General features: G+C 40.9%; 1 protein-coding gene across 1 annotated transcript in view; it reads right to left on the bottom strand.

The window, feature by feature from the left end:
• Nucleotides 1-13,464, bottom strand: part of DOC2B (double C2 domain beta) — a 675,394-nt gene that overhangs the window by 132,973 nt on the left and 528,957 nt on the right. The window contains exon 5 of the mRNA XM_040336805.1: nucleotides 2,235-2,361. Coding sequence (XP_040192739.1) covers nucleotides 2,235-2,361 — 127 coding nt within the window. The remainder of the gene's footprint in view (nucleotides 1-2,234; nucleotides 2,362-13,464) is intronic.

The raw sequence follows: 13,464 nt of genomic DNA, 5'->3' as shown, positions 1-13,464 counted from the left end.
CCATAGGGTTCAGTATTGAGTTGGCCCACCATTTGCAGCTATAACAGCTTCAACTCTTCTGGGAAGGCTGTCCACAAGGTTTCGGAGTGTGTCTATGGGAATGTTTGACCATTCTTCCAAAAGCGCATTTCTGAAGTCAGGCACTGATGTTGGACGAGAAGGCCTGGCTCACAGTCTCTGCTCTAATTCATCCCAATCCAAAAGGTGTTCTATCAGGTTAAGGTCAGGCCAGTCAATTTCCTCAACCCCAAACTTGCTCATCCATGTCTTTATGAACCTTGCTTTGTGTACTGGTCAAAATCATTTGGTGGAGGGGGAATTATGGTGTGGGGTTGTTTTTCAGGGGTACCAAGGCATACCAACTTTGTGGGAGCAGTTTGGGGATGGCCCCTTCCTGTTCCAAAATGACTGCGCACCAGTGCACAAAGCAAGGTCCATAAAGAAATGGATGAGCGAGTTTCGGGTGGAGGAACATGACTGGCCCACACAGAGTACTGACCTCAACCCGGCAGAACACCTCTGTCCATTTGACGGTGCTGACCAATTAGAATGCCTCCTTTTCATACACGCTGAGAGGCACAAATAGGTGATTAAGCCACAGGGATTTCAAATCTCCAGACCGGTGCAGCAGCGTCTCAGTGTGTCCCAGTGTCTGACAGAGGGAGATCGCAGGGACTCCAGTACAGCAAGACTGGGGGGGATGGGGAGGGGGTCTAATGTAAGTTCACATTACAGATTTTCTGTGAAGGTGAACTTACACTGTAAGTTTGGTTAAAAAGCATATGTAAAGGAAGCGTTTAATTTGTCTACAAATGTCTGTTCCAAGTGTCCCTATTGTGCGGATACAAGGACTGTGATATATGTGTGCGGTGTATATAGAGCTACCCTAGGTTCAGAGGTTCGGATTTTATTTAACCATGTTCAGTGGTTCATGTTTAATGTCGATTTAAGCCCCTCATTCAGCAAAAGGGAGTTGTGAGTACCTATAGGAAAAGTGATTGTCACCGGCGCAAAAATAAGTTCTAAATAATACTATATTGACCTGCTGCAGTGCTGTATAAACCTTCTATGAGGTTTAGGTGAAAAAATTAAAAAGGTGTTGGTACTGCGCTGGTATAATAATGTGATATCAAAAAAAAATTTTGAAAAATGTTTTTTTTTTTTTTTAGTTTACCCCAAAAAATATTTTTTTTTCTTTTTCTATTTGACCCCTATAGTGATATAGTGCTAGATCCAGTACAGTGATGTACGTGATGGGTCACCCATCACGTACATCACTGTACTGGATCTAGCACTATATCACTATAGGGGTCAAATAGAAAAAGAAAAAAAATGTTTTTTTGGGTAAACCAAAAAAAAAATAAAAAAAAAATTTCAAATTTTTTTTTTTGATATCACATTATTATACCAGCGCAGTACCAACACCTTTTTAATTGTGAGTACCTATGCCTATTTCCTGAGAAAAAAAGCCCTGGTTTTATCCTACTTTTACTTGTTTTTGGCAAATAGCGGTCATTGACTGAACTCAGGCATTAAAGATAAAAGAGACTGTGGAAAACTGCAATATACAAATTTGCAGATGACCCATCTGTGTGTTGTGATTGTTTTACTAAAGCCAAATTTACAAGTGCAGTTTCTCCAGAATTTAGTAAAGTTCCAGGTTTCAAAGAATACCTAATCACGTGCAAGGAAAAAAACAAAAACAAAACAGAACACGATTGGAAGATGATAGTCAGCAGAGCTTCTGCTCATTTACTAAGCTCTGGAGCAACTGCTCTTGCAGAGTGCACAGTCTATTTGCCTTTAATAAATCAACTCCATTGTGTTATATCATTGATAATAATGGATTAAGCTTTGCATTCAATGCACCATATAAGTTTAGGAATGGCTGCTTCCATCTGACTTTCCACATGTCTTGCTTTGGGACAGATTTTTCCAGTGATGTGTTGCTTTATCACTGAACATAGGATGAGAGTAGGCCCTCTCACACTGATGCTATGTGTTTTTACCTCACTGCATGTGGAGCCCAGTGTACCCTGGGGGCTTCATGTGGGTTACGCACACTTTGCCATACACTTCTATTGCACCAGGTGGTTTTGGTGAGTTTTTTGAAAGTGCACCAAAATTCCTACATGCAGAACAGCTTTATGGGAAAACCTCATTGCATCAGTGTGAAAGTGCCCTTATATATAAACTGTACCAGTCCAACTGTTAAAATCACAAAAATTACTTACAGGCAGTTGTTTTTCTAGACAGATGCTAAAATTTTTGGTTTGGTTGGGCTTCAGTTTTTTCAGAGGGATTCTTGTTTCACCAATGAACTCATTGTGTCGGAATTTATCCTCATCACATACTGAAATTCTAGGTGACACAAAGAAAAAAACACTTATAAGAAACTATTTTGACATTGTGCATAGAAAAAAAAAAAAAAAAAAAATTGAATTTTTGCACAAATGTTTACATTTTCTATGCTAAAGATAAACATTTAACTCTATTTACAGACAAATCACGTAGTTAAGTATCTATGCATTATAAATGAAACAATCAGCACACTAGAAACATGAAATCAGGCAGAAAATAACACAGAGGGAAAAAACCCAGAAAGGAGATAATACATGAAATAGCCAAGATCCCACAGAGAGAAAAGTAAAACTCGTTACCTCCTAATGCATCCTATTTAGTTAATTAATACAAGGGTAAATAGTTCTGCAGTAACATTTTATTTTAATCTAGTAAACTTTGTCATTTTGTCATTTTTGACAAATTTTTCATTATAGTTAAAATTTTCATAACTAAGTTATAACTTATACATATAACCAAGTTATACATATTCTTAGGCGATATGATCTATTACATCAGAAAGGATAGAACGCATTAAAGTGGCAATACAGGCTCTGTCATGGACCTTGGAATGCGGAAGTGTTTCTCCTTGAAATCAGTTACACAGTGGGGGGTCTTCTGCCCTGTCTTAATGCTACCCCCCCCCCTCCAGACGGCTCCATGGTCTGGAGGAAAAGCCTTGTTCTGTGTCTGGCTGTTTGTGTACTTTGATTGCCCCCTGGGGCTTCTGTCTCATTACACATATCAGTCCTCCTATTCAAGCTATCGGACCAATCCCTGCTGACCCGGTTTCAAGTCCTCATTTGCATGGCTAAGAGGACCTAATTGAGAACTACAATGTATTTACAATTGACCTATAGGAAAGTGGTTGTTGGGGGCGGGGTGTTCGAACTGCTGTATAAAAGTGTGTTCAATGCATTCTATGTATTAGGATAAAAAAAAACTTCTGTGTGCAGCAGCCCATTCTCAGACCCCCAAATACCTACCTGAGCACCATCTCTATCCAGTGATAATGCACGAGAGCCTTGGCTGTCGGGGGCTCTCCCTCCTCATTGGCTGAGACACATCAGCGGGCGCCATTGGCTTCCACTGCTGTCAATCAAAGTCATTAAGCCAATAAGGAGAGAGGAGGGGCAAGCCGCAGCACCGTGTCTGAATGAAAACACAGAGCAGCGGCTTGGTTCAGGTTCCCTCATGGCAAGCTGCTTGTTGTGGGGGCACTCGACAGGAGGGTGGGGCCAGGAGCGACGGCGGAGGACCTGAGAAGAGAAGGATCTGGGCTGCTCTGTGCAAAACCACTGCATGGAGCTGGTAAGTATAACATGTTTTTTTTTAAAACTAAAAAAAAGACTTTAATATCACTGTAAAGCTGAATTCCAAGATAAGCAAATACTGTCTAAATTCAAGAGGCATGTGTATTCTTACTGGAATCTTAGAGTGTTTTATCTATTTTTTCCAGATGTGTGCAGTATTCAAGTTTGAAACTTTTCCTATGTACAGGAGCTTCCTGTATTAAAATATAACTAAAGACAAAACTTTTTTTTGTGTTTGGATAGAGTGGAGAGGGATTAGTTAGGGAGATTCGCCCTCTCTATTTATCTTGTTTACCATTATAATTGTAAGTGAAGGTAAAACAAAAGTTAGGTTGTCCCCAGTAAAGTAATAGAGGAGAAATCTTCAAATGGGGAATCAAGGGCCCCCAAGAAATTCCCCTAATTTGCAGGCATTTCCTGTCACTTCCTAAATGTACAGACAAGAGGTACTCCCGTGCTGTCAGAAGATCCTACTAAGTGAAACTGGGGCGTTGTTTAAGCTAAAGGGGACACTGCTGCAGACACCTAGTGATCTATCCTAAGTAGAAAAAATGTGTCAAATGAAAAAAGGTGATGGTGTCTGCGCTGTGTAACAGAGACAAGGGGGGGGGGGGAGGAAGATAGATAATGTGACTATAATACACTCTATATGCATAAAAAAGTGTCTATATAGACTACCAAATATTTCAGATCTCTGTCTGGATTGATAAGTGAAACAAATATCTTAGAAAAACATAAATTACAATAAAGTGAGTGCCACACTATACACAAACAAATAAATAATGCATAAATATATAGGCCCAGATTCTTGTACACTGGGCGTATCTCTGCGGCGGCGTAACGCATCCGATTTACGTTACACCGCCGCAAGTTTTTCAGGCAAGTGCTTTATTCACAAAGCACTTGCCTGTAAAGTTGCGGCGGCGTAGCGTAAATCACCCGATGGAATTCAAATTCGGCGGGTAGGGGGCCGAACGAACTGCACATGCGCCGTCCGTAAAATATCCCAGTGTGCATTGCTCGCAAGGACGTCATTGGTTTCGACGTGAACGTAAATGACGTCCAGCCCCATTCACGGACGACTTACGCAAACAACGTAACTTTTTAAAATTTCGACGTGGGAGCGACGGCCATACTTAACATTGGCTGCGCCTCATATAGCAGGGGCAACTTTACGCCTGTCGGATCTAATGGATATCTATGCGTAACTGATTCTAAGAATCAGTCGCATAGATACGACGGGTCAGATTAGGACTTACGACGGCGTACATGGCCCTGTGCCGTCGTAAGTCCTTTGAGAATCTGGGCCATAGACTTAATATAATAAATAAATGTAAGAGTCAAGCAAAATCAGCATAGAATACGAGCAAAAAAAATATTATATATGATAGTATAATAAATAAATAAATAAATAAATATATATGGAAAGTCTCTGAGTGGTGGTTCCAAAAAAACAAGTATTGAGAAATGCTTCAGTGTGCAAAGGACACCTCTTGTGACTTCTTAGCAGTTTTATCTCACAGCTGTAGCTCTAAGGACCTGATAATTCTCAAGGGATACACATCCGATAATATAAACAGCCAGATGGTAGGAAACCCAAACCAGTGAGTATCTAATTTAACTCTTACACCAGCTAGACTGAATGCCCAGCAGATATAGAGCGATTTTACTTTGGGGTAACAGAGTTACACTATATACATCCCTTTTCTTTCCACATGGTATCATCCGAGAGTGATTCCCCTGACCGCATATGAGCTCATCGCAGTATCTGCTGTGTCACATGAGGTGCTATAAGCCGTCATTAAAGCAGCTTTGAGGTAAGCTGCTTGGCATCACTGGAGGTGTGTGCACTTTTGGAGTTTTTTACCCCCCAACACGTGTGCTGGTTTCCTGGATTCACCACTCAGAGAATCTCTCTATATCTGCTGGGCATTCAGTCTAGCTGGTGTAAGAGTTAAATTAGATACTCACTGGTTTGGGTTTCCTACCATTTGGCTGATTATATTATCGGATGTGTATCCCTTGAGAATTATCAGGTCCTTGGAGCTACAGCTGTGAGATAAAACTGCTGAGAAGTCACAAGAGGTGTCCTTTGCACACTGAAGCATTTCTCAACACTTGTTTTTTTGGGACCACCACTTAGAGACTTTCCATATTTATTTATTTATTTATTATACTATTATATTTTTTTTGCTCGTATTCTATGCTGATTTTGCTTGACTCTAACATTTATTTATTATATTAAGTCTATATATTTATGCATTATTTATTTGTTTGTGTATAGTGTGGCACTCACTTTACTATCACTTCCTGTTTGGGCTATGGGACAGCAAGTGAAGGCAAATCTCCCCAATTTGTTACAAATGGCAAAAAAAAATGACAAGGGTTCTACTTTAAGATTGGTCACTGCTGCTCTCTCATGTGACTGGTTTTCCATTCCAAGAACTCAGTATGGAGGGCTACATTTGCTACAGGAGAAGACAATGTTTGTTTAGCGTAATAATTATTATTTACTTTGAATGCCAAATCAAGGATTTTTGCCTGCGATGGGATGATTCAGATTTATATTATGCCTTAAGCAAAATAACAATGGGTTTTCTAGTACTTAGAATACCACTCACTTGATCAATATATGCCACTATTTTATTGAAAAGACTTAATCTTCTCTATATTCATACAGTTCTCTTGCAGAATAAAACCTGCACTTCGATGAATCAAAATTTGGGCGGGTCAGCTACAGTATGGCCATTTTCGCAAGAGAGAAGTTGATCTAACGATCAGCTTCTCTCGAGCCGGAAAGTTGTAAAATTTCCACTCGATCATGCTGCAGCTCTGATCAGTGTATTCTGACAATGGAGGAGTCCCTGATGTCAGAAAACAATGGTGTAGCGAGTAGGATTCCCTCATCAACCTCAAATGTGTGGGTAAGGAAATTGGGTCAGTTTTTTTTGATCAACCTGGATGATCATTAAAAAAAAAAAAAGATCCATCTATGGCCAGCAGGGAGCCAGACCCGATGACATCACATGCTGCCCTTTGGCAAGGTGTTGATATTAATTGGGTTGGGGAGCATTGAGGGCAGGTTGCAGACTGACTGTAGGTATAGTGGATGCCTGCTCCAAGGGGAGACATGTGTGTTTATCATCTCTTCAGGTAAGCTTTTATCCTGACGCAAGGCCCCTATCACTTTGTGTGTTACCACATACAAGATTTGCAGTAAACTGACACTATTTACTTCTACCACTATATAGCAAAATGTTTAGACCCGGCTTGATGGCTTAGCGATTGTGCTTGTGTATTTGGCATTTCCGTTTGGTGATGTTTCCGGCCTCCTTCCTCCCTGGGCAACTAGGGGAGTTTGCGTATATTCTGAACCATTTACCTATACCAACCCAGGACTTATTGGCCCTGCTGCATCAGGTGGGTTATGTTCCCTTCTGGAGTGACCCTTGGAATAATCTTAAACCCTATTCTCCTTCTCCCTTCCCTTTCCTCCTCTCCTTCCCCTCTGTCTCATTCCCCTCTACTTCACGTCCTTTCCGCCCTCCTTTCCCATTCTGCCCCCCCTTTCTATCTCCCCCTCCCCATTCACTCTTCCCCTCCCCCTCCTCTCTCCCCTTCCATCCTTCCCCCTTCTCTTTTCCCCTTTGTCCTCTTCCTCTTCTAGGATTCATTATTCATACAACAATATACTTATTTATCCTTATTTATGCTCTATATATATATTTTATTTAACCACTGTGAAAGATACATTATCCACCTGTAAACAACCCCCATATCCCCGGTAGGAGAACCCTGTGGTGTTCTGGCCGTGCCTCTGCATTTGGACTCTAAGGCAGTGGCCATAAACCCTGCCCTACAGGGTCCACTAACAGGCCAGGTTTTATGTATTACCTTGGGGAGATGCAGACTAGAATACTGCAATCACTGAGCAGCAAATGATATCACATGTGATGTATTTCAGTTATCTTGCAAACCTGGCCTGTTAGTGGGCCCTGTAGGGCAGGGTTGATGACCACTGCTCTAAGGTATGTGACCGTGCACCTGTCTGTTTAGTCCCTCCACCCTTGCTATTAAAAATTCCTCATATTTAATTTGTATGTGTGTGTGGTTTCACTACACTTATATACAATTATTTCTTACTGTAATTATGATTGTGTTACCTAATTTGTTACTTCTATTATAGATTTATCCTTCAGATGAAGCGGTCTTAGACCGCAAAACATGTAGAGGACCAGTGTTGACCTTTCATACTTATGAATCCAATCTTGGGGCATACTAAGTATCTACATAACTGTATCAACATTTTCTGATTTTATATCACTATCACTATTGGAAATCATGTATTGTCCTTTTTCATATGTAAAATGAAATTCAATTTTTATTCATATGTTCAACTTGTGCTATTGGTACAGAGATAGTCCTTATTTTTCACAGCTAGACTAGTTTGGGGAACTGTCCCAACCCAATTCTCTCTATGGCCAGCTTTAATCACAAATGTCCAGGGATGGACAAAAAACAGAAACAAGATAAGGAATTAATTATCACAGTTTGGGCCCTGTGTCAAAATTAGGCTTTTAACCACTTGCCGACCGGCCGTCACAGTTTTACTGTGGCAGCATGGCACGGCTGGGCAAAACAACGTTATGTTACGTCGCTTCGCCCTGTGGCCATTCGGGGCACACGCACGCCGGCTGCTCGCCCCCGGAGCCAATGCGAGTGCCTGGTGATCGCTCATGACAAAAAAATCAATAAAAATGCCATAATGCCATCCCCTATTTTGTAGACGCTATAACTTTTGCGCAAAATAAACAATATACGCTTATTGCGATTTTTTACCAAAAATATTAAGAAGAATACATATCACTGAGGAAAACATTTTTTTTTAAAAATCGGGATATTTATTATAGCAAAAAGTAAAAGATATTGTGTTTTTTTCAAAATTGTGCCTGTTCTTTTGCTTATAGCGTGAAAAAAATGAAAATGCAGAGGTGATCAAATCCCACCAAAAGAAAGCTCTATTTGTGGGAGAAAAAAGGACGTAAATTTTGTTTGGGAACAGCGTCGCACGGCCGCGCAATTGTCAGTTATTGCAGTTATTGGCAGTGCCAAATTGTAAAAAGTGCTCTGTTTAGGAAGGAGGTAAAATCTTCTGGGGCTGAAGAGGTTAAATATTAAACTCTATTTGCAAACAATCCTTATATGTTTGACTTACACCAATCAATCATTTTTGGATTCAGTAATGAAAAGGATACCCAGTAAACTGTTACCTTGACATAAATATAAAAAAGTAGTGTATGATTAACAAATGCTTATGTTCTGCTTTGTAAATATGATCTACAGTATAAGAAGCTAATCATTGTTATTGAAGTGATGGTCTATATTGAAGAAAATATTGAAACTCTTAAAATTTGAACATTAAGTTAATCAAAGATGGTACAATAATGATTATTTTTTAGACTAGCATTGATTTGATGTGTCTTTGATTATTTTCAACTGCTTTCTAGATGTTTTCTGCTTAGGAATTACTTCTATCCACTGCATTTTCAATTAAAATCTTCTCATGCATAGATGAATTTTCATTTCTCTGTTTGTGAAATACCATTTTACAATGAACGAAAACATGTACTCTGCTATCCATCTGTGACTACTACATTATTATAATCCAAGCCAACCACACATAAAACACTAATTACAGTTATTTGTGATGACTTCTATGTTTGTGAATTGTTCTGTGTTCTCATATTATTTGTATGAATGGTTTTGTACGGATCATTTTCTCAGCGTCACCTCCAGCGCATGTTCTGGGTGTGTTCTCCATAAACAAGCATCCACCTATCCTATGAACACATTTTTTGATCACAGGCTTTTAAATATTTTAATGTGAATTTGGATGGAGTTGTGTGTGCCATGATACGTGATGATGTAGCCGGGAGGCGTGCTTTATTTAAAAAGTGGCGGCGGGTGAGTGGGGCCAGAGATCGCTGTGTTATCGGTATTGATTGTAGGGGGGCTGACAGGAGACACGGAACGCCTCGTCCTCCTTCCTCGGTGTATACAGAGACGTGTGCTGTGTGCAAGCGGATCTTGGCTCTCTCTCTCTCCAGGTGTACGGCGCCGTGTCAGGCTGAGAATGGAGCAGCTGATAGCGAACAGGATGGTGCCTGGGATGGTCATTAAGATATTGCGGTAGTAATGGTGAGTTACCGCTACACAGTACGAGTTTTCAAACACATTACCCGCCCACTACACCGGCCGTTGAGCTCTCTGATTGGACGGATGTCTGACAAGACGAGCCGGAGTGCAGAGGTGATTGGCTGCAGGGAGTGTCAATCATTCTACTGTGTGAACTGTGGTGATAGAATTTTTATTTTTTTCAATTTTTATATATATTCTAGTGGGGAGGGGGACCCAACCTGCTACTAGCAAGGGTGGATGAGACCCAACAAAGGGGGTCCAACCCAGATGTTTGTGTTCTCCATATCCCCTTCTGGAGTCAGAGCTGTCAGTGGACCTCCTTACATGAGATCTGATCTCTTTATTCCAGATGGTAAAGTGGTGATTGTTTTGCTGGCCATACTCGCTTGCAGCCAATAGCAGAGTGTTCTGTACATGGCGTGCCCGAGGTCCTCATGGGAGGGGGGGTTTGGGGTTTGTTAGCTGTTTTCCTGGGGATAAGCCGGCCCTAGAGGAGTCGGTGTGCTCCGATTGGTGTTCATGGCGGTGCTTGTCTCGCATGGGACTATTGGGGTAGCGGGAGGAGGGGGGGGCAGGCGGTTATGTCGGCACCCATCCATGTATTAACAGCACTCAAAATTTACACTAGCCTGCTCGCATTTTGCGAGTAAATTTTGAGGGCTGGCGAGTGTGGGTTGCCTGGGAGCAGGGGGGGGAGCGAGCAGAGGAGCCGCCGCCGCCATCTGGTTGTTTAGAGCGCGGGGAACACTAGCTTTCAATTCAATAGCTGTGTTCCCCGCCACGAGCAGACATATACAGCCCCTCCCACTTGTCCAGGCACTTTGATAGACAGATCACCCGTCCCAGGATTGCACGGGTGATCTGTCTATCAAAGTTTCATGGACAAGGGGGGAGGGGCTGTATATGACGGCTCGTGGCGGGGAACACAGCTATTGAATTGAAAGCTGTTATGTTCCCCCCGCTCTGATCAACCTGATCTTACCCAGCACAGGTAGGCTGCAATATGGGGACACTCTGGCTGCAATATGGGGACACATGATGCATTGGTAGACATGGGCAGGCTGCATTTTTGGGCACGGATAAAGTTGTTGTTAATAATTCTTTTTATGACTTAATTCTGCATAAAACATTTAAGTATCATTTCATGAGAATTTATGAGGGTGTGTCTAGGGGCGGAATTAGGGGGCGGACATGGTAGGGGTTGGGCGGGGCAACTGGTGGCGAGTACGCCACCAGTTCGTGTGTGGGCTCCATCGGTTAGTTAACCTTCAGTCAAAAAAATAGGAACTTGCTTTAAAATTGAACCGATGGATGCCTAACCCATAGGTCAAAACCGATCGTTAGTATGCAAAAGCATCGGTTAAAAACCCGCGCATGCTCAGAATCAAGTCGACGCATGCTTGGAAGCATTGAACTTCGTTTTTTTCAGCATGTCGTTGTGTTTTACCTCACCGCGTTCTGACACGATCGTTTTCTTTTAACCGATGGTGTGTAGGCACATCAGACCATCAGTCAGCTTCATCGGTTAACCGATGACAATGGTCCTTCGGACAGTTCTCATCCGATGGACTGATCGTGTGTACGAGGCCTTAGGGATCTCTAACGAGATATCTTGGAAGAAGTAAAGGAATCTTAAAGAGATGTCCATTTTAAGAAAGTTGGTTCTTTCCAGCCAAGAAAAATGTTTACGGCCATATCTGGTCAAGTCTGTTATTTTTATTTGCAAAAATGGAAGTTAAAGTCATAGAAAACAGTTGTGAGATATTGGAAAGTATTACTATCCATAACTTTTTGAGAGCCTTACTGCAGATTTTAAATGAGAGAGTGTCTTATAGAAAAACTATATGGGGTGGTGTCAGCGAGATATTTACCCCCTGGCGGTATTCCCGAGTCTGGCTTGGGGTAAGATTTTTATACCAAGAGCGGTATCCCCGAGCCAGACTCGAGCTTGCCTCGCTGCAGCCACAGACAAAGTTACTTACCTTGTCCCTGGATCCAGCGATGCCGCCGCGCTGTGTGAGCGAGCGGGTCCTCGCTCGATTCACACAGTGTCCTCCTGTGCCGCCGACCTCTGTTCCCTGCGACGTTACGACGCACGGGGGCGGAGAACGGCGCCAAATTCAAAAAAGTAAACAAACACATTACATACAGTATACTGTAATCTTATAGATTACAGTACTGTATGTAAACCCCCCCCCCCCCCCACCCGTTGCCCCTAGTGGTCTGCCCAGTGCCCTACATGTTCTTATGTATAATAAAAACTGTTCTTTCTGCCTGCAAACTGTAGATTGTCCATAGCAACCAAAAGTGCCCTTTTATGTCAAAAAATGGTTTTAGAGCAGCTAGAAAACAGCGATAATAAATTATAATCACTTGCAAAATTGAGTGATAGTGATTTGTGGGGAAATTCGTCATAAAAAAATAAAAGTAATGACAGCGACAGTTCTGCAACTGAGCAAATTTCAGTGATTTTGAGTTGATTACATTATTGAATAATTTTTATTATAATTATATTATTATTTGTTATAATTATTTATTATATTATAATTTATAATTTTGTTTTAAAAAAAAATCATACCTGGGATGCCTACTAGACTCTTGTTTGGTCAGATTTAAAAGAGTTATTCCTTATGCCCCGTACACACCATCACTTTTGAAAAACGTCAATTAAAATGACCGTGTGTGGTGGAAAAAGTTGTTTTATGTCTTGTGAAAAACGACAAAAAAAAAAATTTAAGCATGCTTCAATTTTTTGTATCGTTTTTCAAAACGTCGTTTTTTGTGTCAATTAAAATGATAGTGTGTGGGCAAAACGACGTTTAAAACGACGTTTTTAAACCCGCGCATGCTCAGAAGCAAGTTATGAAGCTAGCTTCTATGGAAAAGAGTGCTGAACGTAACCGCGCTTTGCTAGAGCATTTTGAAAAACCAATGGTGTGTAGGCAACGTCGTTTTTGAAAATGAAGTTTCAAAAACGTCGTTTTATTTCATGATTTAAAACGTCGGTTTTTTTCATCACATAAAGTGATGGTGTGTACGCGGCATAAGAATTACAGGCCTACAATGTAAAACTCCAAATTTCTATGCAAAATAATTGTACCGCTTTCAGCACCTAAAACCAGAAAGAATCATACCGCCAGGGAGGTTAAGAAGCTTAGATTCAGAAAAATATATATTTTTTAATCAAATACTTTTTATTAAAGTGTTACTGAAATAAAAAAAAAAATGTAATTAAAATAACAAACATGTTATACTTACCTGCTCTGTGCAGTGGTATTGCACAAAGTGGCCCGTGACCTCCTCTGAGGTCCCTGGTGGTGATCTAAAAACTTTTTTTTACCTTAATGCAAACAACGTATTAAGGTAAAAAACATGTTTAGGTTTAGTAACACTTTACATTTTTACACATATAAAGACAAAACATATAACCAACGTCCTTACAAAACAAGACAATAATAAATAAATGTAACAATAATTTGTTCCGGTATATAGCAATCATCCCTGAGGAATGTTAATGTTACAACACAATCAGTATTTTAGTTAAGTTCCCCACCATAGACCCATCATAGAACAGCATCCCTATTGGCAGAATGAGGAAGATCATCCAAGAGGA

Source organism: Rana temporaria, chromosome 2 (assembly GCF_905171775.1).
Source record: "Rana temporaria chromosome 2, aRanTem1.1, whole genome shotgun sequence".
Lineage (NCBI taxonomy): Eukaryota > Metazoa > Chordata > Amphibia > Anura > Ranidae > Rana > Rana temporaria.
Note: the sequence above shows the minus strand (reverse complement) of the source record. Positions and strands in the feature narration are given on the sequence as shown.